The sequence below is a fragment of the Pterocles gutturalis genome, unplaced genomic scaffold (assembly GCF_000699245.1).
Source record: "Pterocles gutturalis isolate BGI_N339 unplaced genomic scaffold, ASM69924v1 scaffold13886, whole genome shotgun sequence".
Taxonomy (NCBI): domain Eukaryota; kingdom Metazoa; phylum Chordata; class Aves; order Pterocliformes; family Pteroclidae; genus Pterocles; species Pterocles gutturalis.
In genome coordinates, this window is record NW_010098069.1 from 34,643 (window position 1) to 46,384 (window position 11,742).

General features: G+C 37.7%; 1 protein-coding gene across 1 annotated transcript in view; it reads right to left on the reverse strand.

Moving 5' to 3' along the window:
* The window catches only part of CDK8 (cyclin-dependent kinase 8), a gene marked incomplete at its 5' end in the record, with an annotated part of 44,064 nt that extends 32,963 nt beyond the window's left edge, over positions 1-11,101 (reverse strand). The window contains 2 exons of the mRNA XM_010087639.1: positions 7,698-7,838; positions 10,991-11,101. Coding sequence (XP_010085941.1) covers positions 7,698-7,838; positions 10,991-11,101 — 252 coding nt within the window. The remainder of the gene's footprint in view (positions 1-7,697; positions 7,839-10,990) is intronic.
* Between the last annotated feature and the right edge of the window lie 641 nt (positions 11,102-11,742).

The following is an 11,742-nucleotide window of genomic DNA, read 5'->3' on the forward strand; positions in this document are numbered from 1 at the left end:
TGGTCACATTATTGGCTAGGTAAATTAGCAAAACTCGTATAATATATCCATTGTTCCACCTTCAACTTCTGTCTAAACTTCGGACAAAGACTGTGTTGACTGTAGTTTCAAAACAAGATGTGTTCATGAATAGAGCAAAAAGGTGTTGCCAGTATCGCTGCCAGTTGCAAATGACAAGGCTGTGGGACTTGGCTTTTATCACTGCAGAAGATTATTCTGAGAATTATTTATGGAAAATAAATACTGAGCTAAGAAGCAAGAAAGTTACTAATAAATTAAATTTAGGTTCCAACAAACAAAACAGAAGTCAGTACAGCAGACAAAATGATAGCAGACCTTTTGGAAACACCTGCAGAAGATAATGAATAACTAAAAAAAATGACTTGTATATATGACACTCAGATAAGGTTGGTCTTGAAAATCCAGTAAATGGGGCTTTGAATAAAAGCAGTAGTCTAAAAGAGGTGAATTTGGATAATGTCCTTGAAATTGGGAGATTTCTGACCTTTCCTTGCACCCACTTTCATTTGAATCAAGTTTATAAACAAGCTTTTTACTTGCAATCAGAAAAATATCTACTGAAACTTCCCCTACTCAGCACTTCATCTTACTATAAACAGGAATCTAATAGTATTGTGTGGCAAAAGATTACCAAGAACTTTTAGGATTGGTTTCCCATTTTTGCAAAACACTGGTTGCTTGGATAAAAATTATTTTCAGGTGTATCTGTTGATCTCCCATATTATCATAAATCTTGGAGTTTTACTCAATCCTTTCTTAAAACTTGTTAAATGACTTTGCACTTGCTTATAAGATCTGTGGTTAAAGATGATCAACCTGTAAAAAGCTACGAAAGATTATATTCATATTAAAGAATTGCTTGAATGGAGGTGGCCTATAAACTAAAAAAAATCTGTTCCCTATCTTTAAAGATGATCAATTTACAAAATCACCAAGAAGTCTTGCAATGAAGACCCAAATACAAGTGGAGTAGTCTGAATACTGTATTTTAATTTATCATTTCCATTTGATTTCAGTGCTTTAGCACAATAGGAATAGTATTCCAGCTAAGAATAAAAGATGGAGGACTAATCCAAGAGAGGTCTAAAAACACAAATCTCCATAACACTTTAATCCTATAGAATTGACAATTTTTTTAATCTCTAAAGACTTGGGTATCTCTTTCTAGAAATATTGCTATTACAGAAGTATTTAATACCCAAAGTTGGTTACAATTTGATGATCCAGTAGAAATACATCTTTCAATTTATGAGCACAGAGCTTCCAAAAAAAACTTTTGGAGGTACATTATCTTTTGTCCTCAGGGAAAGAAAATGGCACCGTGTTCTCCCTCTCATCATGCTGCAGTCAAGACATATCGCAAAAATGTCCTTCTTTGCTGCAAAAGTTTTATATTTCACTGCTTTCTTCACATTGTTCCTTACTCCATATGAGCTAATTGATCTTTCATATTCTTCTTACTCACACCTGCTCCCACTCCCTCTTCTATTGATTTGTCAGGAGCTGGATTTCAGATTTTGAAAAAGCAGCAACTGAATTTTTCAAGACAGATCAAACGGGGAAGATATAACACATTCACAGACTGGCTGAGGCTAGAAGGCACCTCTGGAACTCATCTGCCAACATGTTGAGAGTGTGCTCTGTCCCATTGTGCGGGTTATTAATGATGATGTTAAACAGCACTGAAGCCAGCATCAGCCCTTGGGACACTCCACTAGTGACTGGTGTCCAGCTCAACTTTGTGGCACTGATCACATTCCTTTGAGCACATCAACTCAGTTTTCAATCCACCTCACTTCACTCGGCACTGACCTAGTCTGTTGTAACTCATTAATTTGTCTACAAGGTTGTTATGGGATGCAGTGTTGAAACCCTTACTAAAGTAAGCAATATCCACTGCTCTCCCCCCATCCATCAACCTAGTCACTGAAGGCTTTCAGGCTGGCTAAGCACGATTTCACCTTCACAAATCCATGCTGACTACTCCCAATCACCTTCATGTCTTTCAAATGTTTGGAAATTGCTTCCAGGAGGATTAGATCCATCACCTCCCCAGTGATCAAGGCGAGAGCGACTGGCATGTAGTTTCCCAGATCCTCCTTCTTGCCCTTCTTGAAGATTGGAGTGACATTTGCTTTTTTTCCCTCAGGAGCCTCCCCTGATTGCTATGACCTTTCAAAGAGAGTGGCCTCACAATTATTTGCTTGTATGAACCAAACAATTTTATGTATCTCTATAGGCTTCTCTACAGTGAGTTCTAAGATCCCTAAGAAGTGTGACTTCTACTTTTCTGATTGGAAGGCTGGTAGTACAGCAGCAATACACTCTGTATTTCTAGTTTCAAACCTGCCTTTGTACAAAGTTGACAGACATGACTCAATGAAGAGTGTGACCTAACAGCCTACTGCCAACAACGTCTAAGAAGAAAAAGCCAAATGGATTCTTACTTGCACAGCAGTTCTTAAAAAAAAAAAAGAGGAAAAGCTTGTTTGGGTTTGTTGCGGTTTCATTTCCCTCCTCACCCTGAAAAGTCACTGGCATGAGCATCAAATACTTAGTTTCACAGTCTCTGATAATTTCTACACTTTTATTAGTTACTGGTTTGAAAGTTTAAGACATAAAGAAAATCCTCAGAAAAGCAGGCAAGGCAATAGTCATGTTCCATGTAAATAGGAGCATTAAGAAACACTACAGAATGTGTTTTTAACTACAGAATATTTAGAATTATAGTAAATTACACCTCACAGGAAAGCACATTATTACAGCCTATGTAAGAAAACAAGGTTCTGCCAGACAAATTTTTCTTTTGTTATCTCATGAAAGCACACACTTACATAATGAAAAACACCTTGGGAACAAAAACCTTGGGAAATGCAACAGCAGACAACCAAAACAGTGACTGGTTTTGGCTTGGGGTTTTTTTTCTCCTTTGAAAGCAAATCACCAGTAAGTCATTACACTACCTTATGGGAAATAATGCCTCTTCTCTGTTCATATACTTAAACAGAGTAGAAGACCACCCTTGCTTCTAAGAGCTGCTAACTTCGTTCTAGTAATGTGAACAGCTTTTCGTACTCTTTGTTTTTAAGCATTTAGATTCATTCCTTCAAATGACCACAGTTTTGAAGCACCAGAGTAGGACTGAAGGGCATACTGAAGCAATCCTTGCATATTGATGAGGGAGACATCTTTGGATTCAAGAGCTCTAATGTGAAAAATGGTAAATTGGCAGGGTAAAAGTTCCATATATTTAACTTTACCTAAAGCACATACTTGAATGATTCACAGCCAGAGTCTGGAAAGTGACTAAGATGTTGTCTACAAAAAAACTACCCTGGCAGTGGCTTCTCCTCATTTATTGTTAAAAGAACATCTTTAATGTTCTCGCTAATCCCAAACCTGGCAGCAGGTATCCTTGGGAAGAGTCCAGGTCCCAGGAAGCTACGTTCCAACTGTATTAAAGCTTGTCTGCCTGAAAGCTTATTAAAAAGCAGTGCTCATCGCATAGCAGCAGTTCAGCTGAGCTGCACACTAGGAACACATTAAACGGGCTGCAGTATCCTGTCCTAGCACTAGTTTGCAAATGGTCACATCCAGAGTGACACAATCCCAGACTAACTAGGACATGGATGTTATTGACAAAGGTTAAGAGGCAGGACAAAGGGAACGGGAAGCAGGAGCCCAGCACTGTGTTACCCACTTCCATACCTGGCTTACCAAGTGGCAGTTCATCTGTTCGGCACCCACTCACACCACTCACAAACAAATAGGCCAGGGAATCTAGTCTGAAAATTTGGGAACAAAAAAATGTTTCACCATCATGTCTCAGCTACAGTACTACAAGTAAGAGCTGTGAGATCTCCTCTAGGTTTTATTTTTGGGTTTTGTTATTTTTGGGTTTTGTTTTTGGTTTGGTTTGGTGGTTTTTTTTGTTTGGTTTTTTTTTTTTGGGGGGGGGGTATGTTTTTAAGCATTGTTGCACCATGCAAGCAGCTTAAATAGTTTCAGTGCAAAAATCTATTATTAATTTAAATTGCAGATTAATCTTATTGTCACAACACAAAACCAGTGGAGGGGTGCTCATCTCTTGGCTGAGGCTGCATCCTGACTGTATGGACAGGACTACTACAAAGTAATATTAAAGATGCACTTTTAAATACTAATAGGCATGGCATAGAAGTTGCTGTACCATGCAAAGGGACCTCTATTTTAAGACCATTACTTGAAGAAATCTTCCAAACATGCTGCAAAGTCCATCCTCTCTATTCTCCCGCTGTTGTTGCAGATTGATGAAAACGGACCTATGGCCAGTCTTCTGCTTATGCTTATTTTTAGTGTGGAATAAGAACTTCAGGTAAAGGAAGAAGTCCAATGTCTGGATATCATAAAGTGGAAAAAATACTAGGAAAATAAGTCAGCAAAATGCAGTATGTTTCAAGCATGCTTGATAACTAAATTCAAAATATTACTAAAACTATAATTGATGCATTTTGTGGTAATTATATGAAGTGTTCTTATTTCCTTCCTGCTACAGTCAGAGCATGAAGAAACAATCTGCTTTCAGTTGCTCTCAGTCATGAAATTAAAAAAAGTTGAAGAACATGCAAATAAGAAATTTTTAAAAAGACTGACATTTTTGTTGAAAAAAATTACTGGTAGGTTTCAAAGACTTATGGAAAAGCTAACTACTCAAGCACAGCAGTATTCAAAGATAACAAATAGGATCACCATCTCCCTTGCTCTGATGGACATGGTGAATTGGTTTTCATGTAACCAGTGAAAGAAAAAAAAAAACCAGCAAAGAAAGTTAACTCTTTAAATAGCTGTTATTGCTAAGATTTGTATGCGTTTCCTTTGTAAAAGACAAACCACAAGTAGAAAAAAACACAACAATTATTGTCTTCCTAGAGTTTCTACTGTTTCATACAGAATATATCCACTTTATACAAATCTTACATGAATTAAGTTTCCTTGAGTCCACCCTTATGAAGACAGCTTCGGTCTAAGTTTGTGTGATTTTAATAGCCAGTAAGTTTTACTGCTTGATTTGTGGAAGCTAGCAAGAAAGGAGTAACTTCATGCCATATTTTGTTTCTGATTACAGAAGTCAAGTTCTCAAAAAACTCAAAAACATTACCTCCATAAAAGCTAACTTCATTAAGACATCTTAAAAAAAAAAAAAAAACCCCAAACCAGAAAACTGCACTTAGATGAAAGATAATAACTTTCCCAAAAGAGGAGCTTTATTACCCTTAAAAAAAAATCCTTATCCTAAGAGAGAGAGGTAACAAAGAACCGATTTTGCTGCCACCCCCAAGTACCATCACTCTTAAGATACCTAGTATATGAAATGAAAGCAAGCACGTTACTTAAGCAGCTCTGTTTGTGTATCTGTACACATCTAAATCTACGGAAACATAAAACATTTACAAACTACAGCAACACCTATACTTTTAAAGGCACAGTAGGAGAAACATAACTTTGTCCAGCCATCCGGTCAGGAGTTAAAGTTGGTGATATTCCTGAAGGCTAATATTACAGAAATAGAAACCCATATCTAAGAACAAGCATTAACATCAGTTATTTCACTTTGGGTCAGAATATGTGTGCTACTGAAGTCCCAACTTGCAAGCTTAACTTTGCATCAATATGTCCCTGTCTTACTGAGACAAAACACTATGCAGCATCCCTTCTGTCACTCAGGCTACTCCCAGGGACCTGATAAAAGGAAGAAAGTATCTGACAGATACAATTCTGGTTTTTCTTCTGCATGAAACAAATGCCTTCTAAATTCAGCTCAAACTGAACGGTTTCAGAATGACAAACCCGAAGGTTTCCATGGATGAGGCAGCACAGGCAGCCCCTGCACAGCTTTTATAAGATTCTCACCAAGACGGCTTGACAAGGTTCCAGTGGGAAGACCTCTCAGTCTCTGCCTCAAGCTTTTGGCCTCTTCCTTAGATTACCACAAGATAGCCAATTGTGATGGTGGTTTTTCTGCTGGAAGAAAACTTCATGCTGGACTGAGACCACCAACTCATTTCACACAGGTCAGAAAATGAGATGGTACTAGTTTTTCACAGTTGCCGACTTAAACTGTATTTAAGCTGCAGACCTAGATGTGAAAGGCTCTGTAATAAATTACCAATCTCCTGAGCCATCCAGTTAACAACGCACATGGTTTTCTTTTTAAACTCAATTATGCTTAAATTCATACATTTTCTGAAACTGTAGAAAGTAAAACATCAGAAAAATTTAGATTCTTGATGACATTGTTTTTTGTCAAACAAAACAAATTGTCATTTGTTTTCTGTATGCCTCTTAAAAATATACTGAAGCGTACTATTGCAGTCAAAACATTAGAGTAAGACATTACATTTTGGTTTAAAGCAAAGTGGGTTTAAGTAGTAACATGCACTATGTACTTCTACATTACGTTTTGCTCCACGTTTCACGAGTCATGACAAAGCCACCACAATATTTTTTACTTTTTCCCCTCAGTGCTGTGGCTTTTGTTCCATTTCTAAAACCAGGAGCAAACTAGAAACAATATCCATACAACTATATTAATAAAGTAAAGCTTCCTTGTATTTCCGTTCTCAAAAGGTTATTTATCAAAGACAAATCTTTTCCCATCAGTTTAAAGAGAGACTGGCACTTTGTAAAAGCGTTTATTGGGCACGAAAATAGAAGACAAATAACTAATCATTGACTACATTTCCAGGAACACTATTAAAGCTATCTCAAAGACGAAACGTGACTCTGAAAGAATAATAAGGAAACCAGACTTATTGCACCAAGCATATAATAGCACTGGTAATACTGACTCATGGGAATGAAAGGTCAAACTAATGATACTCTCATGCACTGATTACATTTCAGTAATTAGAAACATCATATATAGATAGTATCATACTTTGATAACTCTTTTTTTCAATTTACTTCCAAGAATACAGACAACTAGGTCAGAAAAACTACCCAATTTTAAGACAATAGACAGAACCAGCCCAGCCAGCTATGGGCATATTTCACAGGCAAATATATAGTAATTGGCGAGATTCACTAATTTAAAACATTTACTAGAATTTGCTGGTTAAAAAACACTAACTCAGGTTCAAAATGTTTTGCTTATACTGTTAGTCCGGATAAACCATTTTATTTGCAGAAGTCTTCAAAAGTTGGCATGGCTGCTATATTTCTGATAGATTATAAATATCAGGAGAAGACAGCAGCCTTCAGAAGTTACCTTTGTAAGGAAAACTGTTAGTTTTAGGGAGGTTGGTTTTTTTTTCAGCAGTTCTTACAGCCAATCATTCTCTCCTCCACCTACACACGTGCCGTATTTAGTTATTTATCTTGCCTGCAGTGATACTACCAGAGGCATTTTCTGTACCTCAATATGCCTGTTATTTAAATGAACACTTTTAAAAATAGTTTATTTAGAAAAATCAAAAAAAGAACAGCCATCTGATATACTTTGCTGTCATAAGAATATCAGATCATAGCCAGGTTTAAAAATTTGCTCTATGAATCAAGGCTGACTGCAGTATAAAAATACGGAATTATTAGTAGATGCCCTTAGCACAAAGGCATTTGTTTCCCACCAATTTGTATAAAAAGCAACCCTTGCCCTCAATCATCACCCCAGTCCTAAAACCCACTGCGGATCCACTTACCAAATCCCTGTGTAACACCCAGTTAGCATGCAGGTAGTGAATACCATCTAGGATCTGATATAACAGTGACTTCACCATTCCCCGAGGTAACTGAACTGGCTTCTTGTTTGCTTTAGAAGCCCTGTGAAACTTGATTATATGCTGTAAAAGGGAAAAAGAAATAAAAATTTAGAAATGTAACATTTTGATCTACAGCATTACACAAAAAGATCGCCAGCAATTCCTTACACAGACTTCTTAGGGTTTTTTTTTTTTTCAACCTTTCATCATTCATTTTCAGAACTAGAAACATGTACCTTTAGTACTAGAAAATTAATACTATAAGAGATAAAGTGATCACTGGCCTAAAGAAATCTCTCAAAAATTAAATCAGTTGTTGCTGTGGTTTAACCCTGGCAGGCAGCTAAGCCCCACACAGCCGCTCACTCACTCTCACACAGTGAGACGAGGAATACAAAACCAATACAAGTGACAAAGCAAATTCCCTTGCAGATCACTGATCTTGGAGGGTTTTATGGGTATTTTTGTTTGTGAGTTCTTTTTGTTAAGTTAGGCTGACATCTTTTATATCACAGCAAAGAATTAAAAGTGCATTAACTCCTATTTTATTTTACTTCTAGGTTTACTCCTGCAGCAATAATTACACTGTAATGGCCAACACCTAATGCCAGACAGAATTTCTTGCAAACTGTATTGGAATTTTTAAATGTTTAAATTAGAAGCCCACATTTATTCACTCCTTATTTACTACCCTCTTAAAGCACAACACTCTCAAAACAGAAACTGCTAACAGAGCAAAGCTACGAATCTGTCCTTCTGAAAGTCAGCTACCAAGCCAGACATGGAAAAAACCTCTCACAATTATAAGTGTATACACAGGCAATGATGTCTAACAACAATAAGGAGGGCAAAAGGATATGCTGTCTTAGCACTTGAGTCCCACGTGCCACTAACTTCAACAGCATAATGTGCCACAGTCATGGTAACCATTTCCATGTTTGTCTCCTTTTGAGAGAGAGGCAATTTCTAGAAAAAACTCTCTCATGCATTCACATTTCTTTTCTGTAATGGTTCACATTTGTTTGATCATCAAAACAGCCCTGATCTTGTCCATCCAAAACCTGGCACCAAACTTCTATCACATGTTCGTCCTACCTTCCTCAGCTTTCATGTTCCAGGCACCAATTGGGCACCTAACTCCCCAAAGCCCTTTGGAAATTGCTTTTCCTCTCTTGCTGCAGCCCAGCTCCATACAGCTTGCCCTCCTTTGCTTCAGGCATTGAGCCTGGCCTTTCTGGGAAGAAAAGGCGCATCCCTGCTCTGCCAAAGGTAAAAATGAAACCGCGTGGAGAAGAGAAGCATTGACAAAAAGGTGACAGTCCCTGCCCAGTCAGCCAAGCACGACGTGCATGAGGATCTCTCAGCCTGAGCCCCAAATTTTACCTCTTCTCATCTCCCACTTCCACTGACTCCAAAGCAAATGCTATTTTCATGCAGTGGCCAGAGAGAAGTGAATCTTCACACAAAGAAAGACAGATGTCTCTCCTGGACCTTTCTGTTCCTGTTCTAATATACTGTGCCCTTTTCCCAGCCTTGTTTGAGACCTGGTGCACTAGATATGCTCAGGGCTGGAGCACTTGATCCATAGCCGGCTCTACGGGGCACAGAGCCAAGGCCAGTCCCTGCAGCTAAGCCTCCTGCATTCAGATACAGTGAACAACCAGGAGCTGGTACAGCTGGGGAGTTCTGGAGTTTATACAGGTATGTGCATGTAAACACAAAGGTCAAAAGTGAGGGTCATTCCTTCCTAAGTTACTTATATACAAGCCAGTGATCCGTTAACAGAAGTGCTTCTGCAGTGATTTCGGTTAAGTATGAAGCAATGCAGAAGTGCATAAATACAAATATGGACAGGTCACAATCATCCAAACAAATACAAAGCCTTGCAGCACATTTTGAAACAAACAAAAAAACCAAACTCAAAAATTCCTAAACCTCTGTAGCTTAGTACATCATAAATATGGGGGAGCAGTGAAAAAAAGAATATGCTTTGTTTTTCTCCACATTAAAAAAAAAAACCCTTTACTCTATTTGTTCAAGATTTTTTTGTTTGTTTTCATACATCAGCCCTTAGAATGTCTCAACATTTCAGCTGTTTGGTAATTTTTTTTTCCTCTAATTTTATTTTGGTAACAAAATCTCAGTACCAAGTATCAGAACTTCCAAGACATTTAACTGTGAGAAAATATCTTCAATTCAGCTTAGCTGAAGGAAAACTGACACGCTAGTTCTTGGGCAAATACTGATGAATTATTTCCAACTACAAGGAACATCCTTTTCAAAAAAAATTAGTTTTACTTTGGTTTGTGCTGTCTGTCTAAACTACATGCAGAGGATAAAACAACTCATGATTTGTATTACACAAGCCTTACATGAACACCTATATCAAAATTTCCATCTCATTCCAATTTCTTCTGTTGTACCCTGTGGTTCAAATCTTCTTAATATCTTTTAAGGTTAGTATTACTATACTTGCTCAATTGAGAGCAATGCTCAAAATGTATGTCAGATTTAATTCGAGGCACCCACATACCTTTTTTTCAAGGAAGTCAAGGTTGCAAGGGATTTTTGATTCTTTACAATGCTTTTTTTTTTTTTATTCCAAATGGATGTTACGTTTACAAATATTAAGTTCACAAAGGAAATGTGCATATATTTTAAAACAAATTTACTTCCCTGCCACCATGTTTATATTTTAAAGCTGTATCTTGTAATTAGGAATAAACAGCCTTCCTCCCAAATATACGAAATTTCAGCAGATGAGTTAAGGAAAAAAGCTCATCCCACTGGAACATATTAATTAAATTTGAGTTCTATACAGTGGCATTACTCTCACTTCATATAATCATGGATAATATGCAATGTAACTAAAACTCTAAACTATCCTATTCACCCAATAAATGTAATTTTTCAAAGTGAATCCACCTGCATAATCAATTCCATTTTCCTGCATCCTACTTATAGCTGTAATGGTGGGTTACATCTGCACTCATTTAACTAGACACCTAGCTACTAAGAAAATAAAAATCTGCATTCAGCTCTTAAAGAGGTCACACATTAACTCTGTAGCGTGCTTACCAAACATTTTCCATTGGTTTTCCTTTAGTACTGAAAATGTTTCCAACAAACGTGGGGCAAAAGGCTATACTTCTTTTAAACCAATGTGTCCCTGACCTTTTCCCTTTTCTGCAACTAAAACTCTAAGCCTGGTACCTACAAACAATTCACCTTACCCAGAGGTCATGCTCAGCGTAGTCAAAGAGAAGCCACACTTTCCTGTCAGCATGAGAAAGAAACACCTTTTGCAGAGAAATGACATTTGGATGCTTGAGCTCCCGCAGCAACTGCAAAATAAAGCAAGTCCACAACAGTTATATCCACACATCCAGAGCTGTGAAAGGGCTGGAAAGATTAATAGTTTAATAGTCTTTGCTACATACTCTAAATACAAACAATAAAAGTTGAAATCTGCAAGTCATGGACAACAGCACTTTTTATTTTTCATGAAAGAACCAGTCATTAGCTGGAAACCAAAGCTGAAAGCAGGTCATATCCCCCTTGGGGCATTCACTTCCTATTCATTTCCTAAAAGCTGAGCTTTCCTTTCGTAAAAGGTCTATGTAAACCTCACTATTATCCAAGATCAAGAAAATTCTGCAAAAAGCCAGCTGTGTCATCTGCCTTTTTCCATAGGCTTTAATCTCTGATAGAGCCATTTGGGGTATCCAATTTTCTCCTGCCTCCCAATTATCTGAAAACCCTGCATTTTGGTTGCAGTCATTCAAGGCTGGATGGGATGACTCATTTAGAGCCTGTCAATGCAGTCAGCTAAAGGAAGATGTGGCTTGTAAGATGGAGTCAGCTGATCTACAAGGTCACCACCACCTACAGAAGGTCCGACTCCCTCCCACAACATACATTACACCAGTTAAGGCACTCACATAAGCCATCCACAGAAGAGCTCCCAGTTCAAGAAAAACTAGCC